At 45.3% G+C, this 14,689-nt stretch overlaps 1 protein-coding gene across 6 annotated transcripts in view; it reads right to left on the minus strand.

Annotated features, from left to right (window-relative positions):
• The window catches only part of FGF12 (fibroblast growth factor 12), a 228,028-nt gene that overhangs the window by 60,537 nt on the left and 152,802 nt on the right, over window positions 1–14,689 (minus strand). For all 6 annotated transcript variants that reach the window (XM_080410567.1, XM_080410568.1, XM_080410570.1 and 3 more), the window contains one exon: window positions 11,392–11,495. In XM_080410567.1, coding sequence (XP_080266693.1) covers window positions 11,392–11,495 — 104 coding nt within the window. The remainder of the gene's footprint in view (window positions 1–11,391; window positions 11,496–14,689) is intronic.

Raw genomic sequence — 14,689 nt, forward strand, 5'->3', positions numbered from 1 at the left:
TTTCCCTTTAAACAAAAGCTCATAGATGTGGCTCCTGCAGTAATCCTCCACTTTCTCCAGCTGGAGACGCCATGCCTGCCTTTGGGTTTAATACCTCCAGACTACTTGGTACGGCAGAGCACTGCATTGCACTTGTGGACTGGGAATAGGAGGAAGAAAGCAAGTCCCCACACAATGTCTCCAAGTTTCTTCCACACCAAGCCAGAAAAAGGGCATGCCAGTTCCCAGACAGGTCTAAAACTTGAAGCATTGGGCGGCTGTGGCATTTCAGATGCCTTCCTGTCATACCAGGTGCCTACAGGACATCCATAGCCATACCCTGCAGACAAGATCCTGCTAAGCCTCTGTGCAGATACACACAGGCAGGCAGGAGCCAAGACAGACACAGGGCATCACTCAACACAGAACAGCCAGTGATGTTTGGCTACAGCTTCCAGAGCATGCCAGGAGAGGCAAGGAGGAAAAGGAAGGGTTTTGCCCAGCCAAAATGCCTCCAGCAGCAGTAAGGGGTGCAAGAAGATGGAAGTTGCTTTGGACAAGCCAGCGTAACAGCTGTGAGCATTTTTACTCTTAAGAACTAGGAAAGCAACAACCAACATTATGCATCCTAACTGGAGTTGGCTGGTTGCACACCTGCACAGCACTATTCTCCTGAGCTGGCTGGATCCTCAACAAAGGTCCTTCCTCCAACCAGAGTCTGCTCTGCCCTACTGGAAAGCAACGGCCTCTTTGCAGCCATCTACCTGACACGGGAACAGGCACAGTACAGAAAAGAGTGGGCTACAGGATAGTATTCCCCAGCTGCAGGTAGTGATGGTCCTCCTTGGCAGTGAGCACTGCCAAGTCTCACTTGTCCAAAAGTCAAAAGTCATCAGCTGCCCCAGCTCCACTGGCTGTAGCTACCCAGTGTCAGGAGGAAGGGGGAAACCTCTTTGCAGTGCAAATTAATTAACTTAAGAGCAATACAGGATCATTTGGTGACTCCTCAATGTACCAGGAGTGGGAAACAAGTAATCTTAAAAGGCACACAATGTCTGGCACAAGTACACAGGCTCTGAACACTGCAGCAGGAATGTCAAGAACTGTCCTTCTCAAGCACTGCTTGCTTTGGAGAGATCCCTGCTGGGGGAAGCAATAGCCCAGCATGGCCACTGTGCTTGTGGGAATACCAGAATTAGGCTAAACCTTGCTCCTCATCTCACTTTGCACGTGCCTAGAAAGTTGGACATGGTCTTCCTCAGCACTTCCTCACCTAACAGCATTGTTCAAAACCCCTGAGGTTCTATCTGTCTTCTATTTCATGCTTACAATGACTTAGTGGTAAAAAAAGGCTATGCAGGATACTCAGGCTGATTTCTATCTCAGAGGCTTTAGAGAGAAACAGACAATCTTTGTCCAGTTGCAGCAATTCCTCTGCAGTGCTCCAGACAGCATCTGGGACACTGTAATGTGTGCATACAACTCCCAAGCGCTGTTATCAATAATGCATCTGATGCACAGCCTTCAGAGGAGCCGACCAAGGAAGCTTCTTATAAAGAGAAGCAAATCCTTTTGGTCTTCTCAGGAGGAAAGTGTTGAGAAGATAGGAAGACTTATCATCATCATGCCACGTCTTATTTATGTCAAAAGGGTGTTCACATTTCAGAAAGCTTTTAAGTGTGGGGCTGGTGCCTAGGTATGTATTTGGGGGATTAGAGAGCACGTTGTGAATATCGAAATACTTTTAACTTCCTGGGTTTCAGCTAACATACAGAAAAGAGCTGCACAAAAGGCCACCATTCCTCCCAATGCATTGCTCCTCTGCACCACAGATGCCACTGGTATGTTAGAGGTGGCAGGTGTCCCTCAGACTCTTTACTGTGTTCTTCATGGCTGAAATGTCAAATCACCAAATTAACCTTTGACTCGTGCAGGCACACATGCACAGTATCTATCGATCTCAGAGAAGGACAATTAATTTAATGTCATTTAAAAATTTCAGGCCTTGTCAGGCTCTTCCATAGAAGCACAGCCATCTCCACACAACAAAGGATGAAATCCATAGTTCATCAGCAGGGAAGAAGGTCCCCTTTTTAATCAAGCAAAAGCTGTTTGGGAAGCCACAGGCCTAAATCTACATATCATCCACCCACCAAGATGAATCTTTTGGTCTGGGTATGTTGTCTGAAACACACCAGTATGAGGTTAAGGAAAAGGAAGAAGCATGACAGCAACAAGACAAGTAGCAGAAGGTGTTGGAAACTGCAAGCAAGTGAATTAGTCACAAAAGACCAAGTGCGTAACCTAATTGCAGGCAGTAAAGTGATGATACACTATAAAAGGACTAATGGGTACCACCCCAACCATGAGTACTTGGTTTTCTAGTCCTATGAGAAGCCTACAACCAATTGCTGGTGCAGCAGAGAAGTTTCACCTCAGCTTGAAAAATATGGGCCAGGCCATGAGACCAAACTCTGCTCTAGGCCACCCCATCCAGGCTCAGCACCCCCAGAAAAGCAAGGATTTCTTTCTCCTATTCATGACACAGAAGGGGCCATGACATTACTACTGGAATTCTCAAAATGTCCCACTTTTTCACAATCCTGCATCTGTGCCTGACCCCTCTGCTCCCACCCCCGCGGCTCCATGTCGTGAGGCAGGCGGCCATTACACGCGGCCACCGCGGTCACGTACCCACCGCCCTTTTAAAGGGGTCCCGAGCGCACGGGCCAATCAGAAGCGCCGACGCCGCGAGGCGGGACGCAGAAGCACATTTGGCGCCCAACTACTAACCCCGCGCGGCCGCGTCCTCCTCCGCTGTGAGGCAGCCGTCCCCGCCGCGGCCCGGCAAGCCCCCGGGGAGCCTTGTGTGCGCGCTTGAGCTCAGATGACAGCTATATTGTAAAACAACCTGCTCAGCAGAGTCTGGGATGTTGCTTGAAGTGACCCGCCCTGCAAGAGGGTCCGAGGTAAAATAAAGCATTGTCAGGTTCTGCTGGGGATCTGTAAAGAATCTGCGTGTCCCTTTGGTATTGGGTGGCAGCATCTTAAAACTCTCAGGGTCTCATCCTAGGGCCTGCTGTACTTACTGTTCCACATGAAAAAAAAAAAAAGAAAAGAAAAAAGTTCTCACAGAAGATATTTGTTCAAAATTTACAACTTGAACAATATAGTTAAATACCCCAGGAAAAAACAACCAGCAGATCCAAAATACTCAGCCATTCCCCCTCAGGGCCCACATTTTCAGCCTTCCAAGAGGGCCAGGCATTATTTTTAAACAGTCAGGCCCTGTGTCAATAGACGCAGTGGGTGGGGAAGGACAGGCTCTGCCTTAGATGCACACTGCTTTTCAGCCACCCTCTAACCCGTTGTCACGAGGCCAGAACTAGGCACAATCTCGGCCAGCATGCACCGAAGACAGACCTTGCCAGGCCTCAGTGCACCTAGTATACCATAATGCAAGGACCAAGTATGGTTCAAGAAGCCCTGGAGTGGGTCCAAAGCCATGTCCTGCCTGCCTGCTCTGCTGCCAGGATGCCTTTGGGCGATGCTGCTGGCAAGGTGCCCCTCCGCTCCTCCCCACTCGCGCACAGATTGCAGGCTCCTTGGCACAAGCATGCTGGCCATCCTACACGCTCTGCAAAGCTGAGCACGCTGTCAGCATGCAACACATCACAGCAGTGATGGGCTGCCAGTAGTACAAACAGATCCCTTCTACCCCGCGCTCTGTTTCACAAATTAATTCGTGGCGAGAGAAGTTGAGTAGATTTGGAGTTTTCCTTGCCGTAAGGAGTGGCTCTTTCAGAAAAGATGCCAGAAGAGGCAACTGCAAGTGGCTCAATCCCCAGGGCCTGCATCCCTGCAGCAGGGCAGGCCGGGGAGCACAGATTCAGCAAAGCATCAAGGTGCAATTTCAGCGCTCTGCTGAACCAGATCTTGTACAAGCATATTTCGGGCCAGGTTCATAACTCCCACTGAGTGCATTTACTCCACCAATTTCAGGAGACTCCTGTGAGGCACTGTGCCATGTAACTATAGGTGCCAGAAGCCAACGCTGTATCTTGGGACTCATGGTAACAAAGAGCTATGGGACCTGAACTCAGTTCCTGTCATTTGGAGAGTTAAGAAAAACTATTTTTGCTTTGCAAATGCTTAGTCAGGACAGTACATTTTCACAGCAAAGCAGGCCCGCATCCAGGCCTCTCTGCTACAGTACACTACGTTCCCCACTGATGCAACCAGTCTGGCTTGAAATAGCCCAGGTACTTCGAATCTCTCTTCCTTTCCCCTGGAAAACCACATTACAATTCAACAATGTTCCTCATTTTAAAAGTTCTCTATCACTTGGCTCCCAGTTATAATTACATGCACACTGTCAGTGAAGTTTTTTCCTTGGGTTTCTTAGCCTATGACTGTCGCATCTCCTGCATTCAACTCCAGACCCATTAGTCACTGTTTGGCAAAGGCACACCATTCACTAGTTTTAGCTGTTCTATATTTGAGTTTGGTGTTACCAGAAAGAAGATCTGAATTACTTCATTAACACACACCTGACCTCTGTCAAACATGTCCTTGCTCAAAATTTTTCTTGTTTCTTTTCATATCAGAGTCCTGGACCCAGGAAGGACAGTATTTGGCCTCCTACTACTCCAAAACAAAATATTAATAATAGCCCCATTGTCACTTTTGACATCCTGGAGTCTTGTCTGGGTTTCACTTGTGGAAAACTAACAATGGCACTATTTACAGACAGAACATACACTGGTTAAATGGCATTAAAACCAAGCAAAGCAGGCTGGAGAGTCTGAGGAACAGCCCAGGGAGAGAAGAGGAGCTCAGTTACTGGCTGCTCCAGCATGCACTAGCCAGCAGGACGCAAAGGGAAAGCAATGAAAGGGACTTCTGCTGTGACTGCCTCTCCGGAGCGGTATGGTGACAGTCAGCATTTGGCTCTTGTTTGCTGGGACAAGTGCTCCACACACACATCATTTTTGCAAACTAAGGGCTTCACTGCATACTATGTCCCATCCTTAGACATTTTCTAGAGTTGCCTTCCAAAACTCAACTCAAACATTATATTGCCCTTGACCGTTCTGATTTAACCCCGTCATTTCCCTTACAGTGATTAATTGATCACAAACAACGCACAGGAGAAAAATGGGCAAGCTCTATGCAACATTACTGCTGATTACCACCTGCTTCAAAGACTTCACTTACCTGCTTTTCTAAGGTTAGGCATGTACATTTGGCCTCAAGGAAGTCAGCAGAAGAAACACTATGCAGAAGACTGCAGCCAAGACCAGTTAGTCTCTGTGATTTCTACTCTTGACTGCCTTATGATCTAGAGCAACCCCTCTCCACTGTCATTTCACTCTCCTCTCCCCTTCCACACTCCAACAAAGTTATGTGGGATCAAAAATCTCAACCAAAATCTAAACATTTTGTTCTGATTTTATTGGGATCAGTAAAGCAACACAAAACACTCTGAATCTCTTTCAAAATGGGATTATGTAACATTTCTTTGAGGAAGTGTCAAATTAAACGAGTCTGAACCACTGGACCATTTTCTCTCCGATTTACTTCCAAAATGAAATTTCAGCAAAAGATCATAACGCATCCCAACACTCTCAGACTACTGCTCACAAAGAAGAATGTCCCATCCCTGTTCCTGCAGCTGGCATGGTGGAACCTAGGACATTCCTAAAAATCCTGCACAACCAAGGCTAAGAGAAGGCACTTGCTGAAGCACACTTATTCTTTATAATTTGCACTACTATCATATAAGACATGGAACAGCTAGCAAGGAAAACAGGAATAGGTCCTGCTATTAACTGATTTTGTCCTCTGAACAGTCTCTTGCTTCAACAGGCAAAAGCTAAGTCTTACCTAACATTCCAGATGTTGATACAACGTACAGAGCAGCACCCTCCCCACTGGAGCTCTGCCATGGTGCTATGCTAAGAAAGTTCAGGGAATAAAGGTCCCTCAACAGGATGTCAGATGGTAAATCTGCCTCAAAAGAAAGCCACAGTATTGCACAGTCTCAGATCTCCTTCTCTGACAAGCAGTCCAGGCGGTCCTGCCAAGTGAGGTCATACCCATTTCTAGCTCTTACAGAATCCTGAATAACCCCTGAGCTCTGGTGTAGGCCAGCTCCAATCCTGCCCAGCTTGCACCAGTCACACACAGGATAGGGGAGCTCGCTCTGCTGGGCTGAAAGGAAAGCTGGACCATCAAAGAGCTCCTGAGAGGCAGGCATAGCAATATGAGCAACAGCACCTCACCAAGGGGAGAAGGGACCACTTTGCTATTGATAGCAGTGTTTACAAGTTCCCGTGCTACAAAGACTGGCATGCAAGGGTGCCTGCCAGGAACAGTATTTTAGGAACATTCGATGCAAGGCAGGAATCTGCTCCCAGGGGCTGGGTTGCCTCAGCACAGCCAATTCCCCGAGCATCCATTTTGTTCCCTCCATATTCATGAATAAGCCAGGGGACACGAAGAGTTTTACATCTCCCAGTTAATGCCTTCATTCAGTGAGCCCCTTTAAACAGCCAGCAAGGAAGAGTAGATACTCTGGAGGAAAATTAAAAGCAAGTTACATTGGGCTCTTGCTGTGAAAAGGTAGATGTCCAAGATACCTGCCTGGCCTAGCTATACTTCTGACCAAATCAACTAGCACCACTGGAGGTCAAATAGAAAATTAAAGAAACAGCATTGGCAGGAGCAGGTTTAACACCAAGCCTATTAGGGGAGAGAACGCAGCATTATTGATTCCAGTCCCTGACCTTGAAATGATGTAAACAGAAGTGCAGCAACTCTAGAGGAGTTGTAGCAAAATAGTTATAGCATTGCAAGCAGATTAAAAAATACAGTTTGTATACATACTTCCCCAGATGCTTGTTTATTATGCAAGACTTGTTTATTATGCAAAATGATAGAGGAGAAAAAAGCAGAGAAAAAGAAAATGCCAAGACACACTGAAGTCTTAACGTGACTTGGGTTTTTTTAATGCTGTTTAGTTTTCTTTATTGTGCATAATCATTCCCTTACTAGCAGAAATCTTTGAAGTGATTCAAGCTCCAATTTCAGCATTTCAAACTCACAGGTTTACACTGTAAAACTATACTGAGCTCTCATAAGCAACTCTTTTTTTTCCTCTGTATTCTGTATCTCTGCTAGGGTTTTCTTAGTCTTTCCAATAAATTATGTATCATGATTTGCCATTTCAAAAATAATTAGAACTCCGAGTTAAACAACAAGGAATATCTGAAAGCAGTACATTTTAGAAGCGTTATGCATTTGGGGCAAAACCAACCCCAGCTATAATGCCACTGAATTATACATATCATCATACTGTGAACTGCATTTCCACTATACTCTGAGTGACTGGGTGGGCCTGTGGAGGTTGTACAGCACCACGAGGAGCATCTGTTCCAGGAGAACTGGGTTTGCCTCTCAGGCAAAACACATCACAGGCACTCCCTTCCTCATGCCTCTGTGAGCCATTGCAGCCAGGGTAATGGAGAGAAAGCTGGGCACAGAGGAGAGAAACTTCACAGAGAAGGGTTAATGGGAATAAGAATTAATTTGGTGGTGGAAATGTTAACTCCAGACAGAGACAGGCGAGCATGTTCTGTGTCTTCTCCCCTTATTATTAGGCTGTAAACTCACTGGACCAGGACGTACCTTCCTTATTCTGTTTCCCTTTCCTCTGCAAAAACCAGCCTTTGGTCTAAGCTTCTCAAGCGCTAAGACAGCACAAGTTAATACCCACTGCCCTTCATTCATTCTGTATATTTTTACTTTGACATAAAATACTAATAGTGGATCCTTGGGAGAATCACGTCACTCCCCAGAACAGGTGCCGATAAAAACCTTCATGCACCATCAGGGAATTTACAGATGCTCTACAAGTAATCGGGTGGGAACACACCAATGACTCTGCAAGCTTGCTATGAAGACAGTGTTTTGCATCCTACTGTCCACAAAGCCAGGTGCCTCAGACCAAGACCTGATTTTCTTGCCTACTAAGCACGTAATTCCCCAGCAGACCACAGAGGCAGCAATAAGCTAGTCTGGAAAAAAAAATAAATCAGGCATCTGGTGTAAGTAAACAATGCCCAAAAGTCACAACAGCTGCTTCGCAAGCAAAGAGGCTTTGGTATCTAATGCATTTAGGCCTCTCAGGCTGGCTGGGGATCTGTGGTTGGCTTAAATCCAGCAACCTAACTCCACACTGTTCCTGCCCATCCCTAACTGAAGAGAAGAGATGAGGAAACTCATTGCTAAAGTTATGAATGTGGCCAAGCAGACAGCAGGGCCTTGCACATGTCTGCAAACATCCTTACCACTAATTTCAGCTTCAGAGGACCCCACTCAGCCCTGCTTTTGTGCTGATGAACACTAGGAGGCCTTCTTCCAAGGGCTGGTTATTTGAAACCTATTAATTCAAGAGCTTGTTGGCCCAAACTCAGAAGGAGCTGGCACAAACCATCTCAGACCAGCCTGATAATAGCCTCTGGTTTGATCCAGGGCAGAGGATGTCAGCCAAGGTCTCAGCTGACACACACAGATTAAATATCATCAAAAAAACCTTTACCAAACAAAACCAAAGCAAACCCACAGCGGCAACGTGTTTAGTTACAGCCACAATCTGCGCTCAGGAGGAAAAAAAAACCACACACATTTCCCTGGACAGTTGCATTTTATGTGAAAGCAGTCCTGGGCTTGAGGGTGTTGTAAAGTGCTAGCAAGTCTAGGCCTGGGACAGACTGCAGGCAGCCAAGCAGCAGAGAAAGTTCATTTATCAATTAATCTGCATGAGTGAACAATACCTATGAGGATTATTGACCCATTTTTTTCAGAAATCCCTCAGAAAAAGCTAATGAAAAAAATAGGTACATGCACAGCACCAATGGAGATTGGCTTGAGACAGAGCAAAGCTGTAGTTTCAGCTCTGCTAAGCAAAGGAACAGGGACAATGTGTCCTTTGGTGTGGGCAGCAATCAAGCCCAGGCGGCATGGCCGAGGGCCCTGCTCGCCCCAGAGAGGAACAGACTGTCAAGTCTTGCCAAAGCAATTCCCCAGCACTGTCTTCAAGACTGACACAGCTGTACCAAATGTTGCCTTGGAGTGGGATCCTGGCCCCACAAGGAAAGTTGCAGCATCCAAAAGAGACTGCTTGAACAGGCTGAGCTCTTCTCAGCCATACCCAGTTCTTTTACAGGACCCTAGTCTCATCCCTTGTCTTTGAAGCTATGTGTGGCTTGGCCCATACTGCCTGCTCCTAGTAGGCTTTATCCACAAATGTTCTTGTTTCTTGCCTTGGGGTCTGCTCCAAAGCACAGTGAATTCATTGATTTACTGTTGTAAGACAGAGCCAGCAGTCAATACAAGAAGGAAGTAGTGTCCAGCTAGTTCCATCTCCCTGGGGTAGAGATGTTCCAGTAGCATCCACTTACTGCAAGCAGAAACCTTGGATCACATTGATGAAATTAACACTTTAACTCTTATTAGTTCACAGAGAGCTGAATGCCATCAAACCGCAGCACGTAATGAGGTCCACTTCATTAGCCACCAGCCACCATGGTATATCTTTAGCTTTCTGTGATTAACCTTCCTGCTTAAGACATTTACACTTGCTGCGAATAAGTAGGCCCCAGTAAACCATCCTCATTCAAATACATGTATGATCTGGTGCCTTTTTAGGGCACTTCGTATGACTAGCAAATAGATTTTCTGGACACACGGTCCTGCTGCCCACCATCTCTTGGTATGTCCCTCCCACCCTTTGTATCATCTCACAACTGCTAGCAAGAGATAATTTTCTTCTGCCTTGTCTCTAATTTCTCAGCTGTCAAACATCACATTCCCAACTTCTCCAGTTCTTCTCTTGCCTGACCCCCACACCCTTCCCTCCCCTTGCATTACTTGCTCAGAAAATGCTGACCTCTCATTGCTCAAAAAAACCCTCCAGACAGGACGTGGCTGTGACACACTGCTCTTCTGCAGTCCTCATTTCATGGGGCACCAGTGCTACAAGGAGCCTCAGCACCAGACTCAAACACTTTATGCCCTGCACTGCACAGACAGGGCAAAACATCAGTCCTGACCCCCGACTATGTGCCTAGAGGGAAGCATGCACAGTAATGCAGTACCACACCACACTTGCTATTACCTTTAGGACTCTGATAGCTTTACAAAAAGAGGAAGTTTTCATTGTTAGTAAACCAATGTAATTTATTTAGAAGCAGTCATTTATGTTTACTGGGCTATGAAAGAACAGGAAGTGTCTGGCATCCACAGAGATCCAGATTGATCTCTCTGTCTTTTCTTGACAAGCAGCCAGTTTTGAGACCTATCTCGCCAGGCATACTAACATACCCACTTGCTGTTTTCCACCCTGCCGCTGGGGAGACAAACCTTCGTTACCTCTCAAGGGAAAGGGGGAAATCCCAACCACGTGAGCAAGACAAAGATAGACTGTAAGAGTTCAGAAAAATTGCACACACAAGCAACTCAAACTGTTGTCCTTTCAGTGGTCCTACCTCCATTCTCATGTATGCTTTTAAAGCAAAGTAATGTCTAGATGAGCAGAATCACTGCACTGTAAATTTACACAAAGGCCGATGAGATTAGAATCTCAGCTGTACACTTTAAAGATATAACTACAGAAATGAGAAGTGTATTATTAACTATCACATTTTACTATGCAGAACTAGAGCAAAGTTATTTGAAGCATAAAAAATTCTGGCAAAGGCCTGCCATATTTAATAAATCACTGAATCAATTATTCACTGTGAAAATCAATTACTTACTTCAAATGAGAATCTTATGAATAACCTCATGCCCTTTCATGCCATCCAAGAAAGTTATAGGGGAATTAGTCAGTAAAAAATGCCTCACTTTCATGCGCATTAAAAAGACCACACAAATACAAGGAAATTCTGCCAACAGAATAGTCCAGAACCATTTGAATAAAGTCAGGGTATTGCTGAGGATTTACTTTGCAGTCAGAAGCAGAGTATGAACCATTGGGGCACCACCTAGGATCAGTTATCTAGGCACAATTCAGAAGCAATTCCATTCAGTCCATGCCATTTCACAAATGTGAAACCAGAATATAACCAGCCAACCACACAATCTCCTCTACAACGTGACCTACATTAAGTAACTACTCAAAGGCACACAGTGTCTGTCTTCACAGGTCAGGAGATATTGCCATGAATCTCCATGGAGACACTTTAAAGTGAATACTGCATGCCCTTGCAGCAGCTCCCCCCATTCCTGCTTTTAAAGGTTTGCCAATACACGACCATCTTCAGAAAAAGCTTCAAATCCCAATGCAGTCTCCTCCCTCCTGCCTACAAAACCAAACCACTCCAAGACCCCACAGTGCAAAGTACTTACTGAGCTGTAGAGATATCCCTCAGCGTTCATGGCAACGTACAGACCTGCCTTCACCCCTTGGATTGCCACCACACGAAGACCCACAGGAATTAGATTGAAAAGGGCTGCAGAAAGAAAAGCAAAGGTTATGGAGACATCACCCTGTGTGGCCACTGCTGCTTTTTGCCCCAGGGTCAGCCCACCCCACTCCTGAACTTTAACCAAAGATATTGAGCTAGAATCAAAAGCCCTGCTTCCAGCTACAGGAAAGGTCTGCAGCTGTGGGGCCAATGTTAAAAGAAAATGGTTAAAAGTACTGAATTTGGCTGCCTCCCAGAAGCCTTAACACACCCATCAGTCTGATCACTGCCTTTGCAATGCCAAGGGCTCGTGTGTGCACTCAAGCTAGTGCATCTCAATGGCTTTCTGTGGGTCAGTTGATCTGTGGTGACTGCGCATGCACATGTCTTTGCCCATGGCAAAGAACAACACAACTTAAGTTTAGTTCACCCTGAAACAGATTTAAACCTAGTCACACTTTCTTGCATTCACCATGTGCAAAAAGAGCATACAGACAGCAAACACAGCCAGAAGAATGCAAATTTTCTTAACTGTGTGTCTGACCACGTGATCTCTTGCTGTCAAAGGAATGAAGAAAGAGTCAGAAAAAGATAGCGCTCCACTCCAGGACCTGAGCGCTGCTCCTCATTCAGAAGCAGCACTATATAGGATGGAAGAGGGCAAGACCTTTCAATATGCAATTTTACTGCAGTCTTATTGATTAAAGCATTGCAACCACTTCCTCCCAATTAATTATTTTATTGCTTGATTCTAAGTAGACCCTGTATCTCATATACCTTTCCCATGAGCATATACATTAATAATGTACTGTCAAGGCTATTACTGCATTTCTAAAAGAACAGGCTCAAAGGGGAGAGGACTGTCAGCATTGATAGTCAACCATGGCTTTGTTTCCACTGAGATTTATAGGACGAGAGTACCCAGGTGTTGTAGGGCTCCTTGTGCTTCCACTTACAAAAAGCTAATAGACCTGGTCCCAAGGAGCTCAGGATATGGTCAAGCAGGGTCAAGCAGAAACGTGAGCACAAACACCATGGGAATACTTGACTCTAGGTCTCTTCCCGCACAACTGCTCTGAAACAAGAGTATTTTTTCTGGTTCCCTAGTCATGAGGTCATTGCCCCTTTCACATTCATGAAGCATTTCTTACTGCTTTTTAACACACTCACTTATTTTCAAAAGCCTGCTTGAAACTTCAAGAGTTTTGGGATGTTCCAGTTGACTCAGGGGAGACCTGTGACTGGGCAGAGTGCAGGGGAAAGACTGAGTGACACAGCACACAGTGGAGCATTCCTATTTTCCAGCTGACTGTTGATGACATCATCCTCTAGCTGACTTATTTATAGATGATTTATGAAGTTTTATGCTTGACATCACACTGGAGCAAGCACAGCATAAAGGGGTCTTCACATAATGGTTGTAGGACAAAGTGTCTTCCTTCTCTGTGCCATCTCCCAGTGTCTCTTTCCCTAGAAGATGGACCACTGCTGATTTAACGTCAGCCTTGAAGGATAAAGCAGCTTTTGCTGAAGTGGCCCATTCAAAACTCTAAAGCTCCTCAGGCCAAGTTAATGTTAATCCTGGTATAACTGGAGAGAATCTAGTCTAGCTCAACATCAGCCTCCTGCCCTGAAGAAACTGGTTAGATGTGCATGTGCCAGGTAATGCATGGATTTAACTCCACCACAAGATGCTTCCCAAGAACCTCCCTCATGCAGCCTGTGAATTAGCAGAGGGGAGAAGACAGAATTGTGTTTGGATTCCTTTCCAAATTAAAAAAAAAATATTTATAGCCAATATGGAGAGAAGGAGCAGGGGGGAAGAACTGAAACTGTGGCTTGATTCTTTCCATGCAGCCAGGGGTTCAGACTACAAAATCTGAACCAAATTCCCAGTATTTGCACAATTTCTAAAGAAAGCAGCAGAGCCCAAAGGGTGCATGAAACTTAACGGGAAATGGGTTATATTCAACCTGAACTCTGGTGGATTTGGTTAAAGGTCAGAGGTGGATAGCTTCTCAGAAGTAAAATCTGGAAAAAGCACAGGAGATAGGAAGCCACTTTGCTCAAGATATTTAACAGGTGCCTTGGCTGAGCTGGTTTTGGGGTTGTCTCCAAAAAGGGATTAATCAGTCCCAGTTTCACATGAATGCTCTTTTTCCTCACTCAGTTCCCAAGGACGACTGGATGACTCCCCTTGGTGAGCTGCCTAAACGGGAGGCACCTTGAGTCTGGTGAAAAGAAACCTACTCTCAGCCCCTTCTCATGCTTTTGGCACAATATTCAGTAACGTATCAAACCATATGCTTTTGTAAGACTTGTGTCTTACCAAAGCCAGTGCCTATATTTGTGATTTCATAGGAGAATGTCAACAGATATATATGACAAATGAAGTCCAGCCTGGGTATTGGTCTGTGAACAACTAGAGTCTAGAACAGTGCTGCTCTGACACTGTCCCCAGACGAGACAAACACCACAGGGTAGCTACTCAGCATTAAAAAGCTGCATTATAGCACAGTTCTACCATTAAAAAGCTCACTAACCAAAGCAAGCTTATATTTCCATCACTTTCTCACTACCATGAAGGTCTAAAACCCTCTGCAATTAACAAGGCTATTTATAAGCAATTGTCCTTCCCTAATTTTTACCCCACTGAAGAATGAAGCATACTGCTGCTAATAATGAAACAAAATGGGCATCATCGTTCATTCCCTACAGCCAATTTGTCTTGCGTAGAAAACCCGTGACAGACCATCCAAAGCATTCATTAGGCAGTGAGGTGATAATACCCAGAATTAGTAGATGAGAAGCTCCACTTGGAAGCACTCATATATCTCCAGATTTCTCTCTTTCCACCTATACATGCTAACAGATCATAGGAACAATCCTGTCTTGCTCGGAGTTACAGCAGCAAGACCAGAGCTGGTTCTTAAGCTCCCTGGGACACTGCTGCAGACCATGGTAGCAATACCCACAATCGTGGCTTTTAGGCAGGGCAGAGCATCTCCCACAACATACCACAGAACAGGGGAGCAAGTGGCAGGCAAACAGAAGGACATGCATCTGACATTGGTAACTGACAGCCAAAGAAGTTTTAGGAAGCAAATGCCTTCCCCTATTAAAAAAGTGGTTTGGATCAATCAAAACTTGGTAAATTATCAGTGTTGTTTCTACACTTAAATCTTAAAATACCTTTGAAGGAGTTGAAGTTTGTTACCATGCTTCTAAATAATTATTTA

The sequence above is a fragment of the Falco punctatus genome, assembly GCF_963210335.1.
Source record: "Falco punctatus genome assembly, chromosome: 13".
In the NCBI taxonomy this organism is placed as follows: domain Eukaryota; kingdom Metazoa; phylum Chordata; class Aves; order Falconiformes; family Falconidae; genus Falco; species Falco punctatus.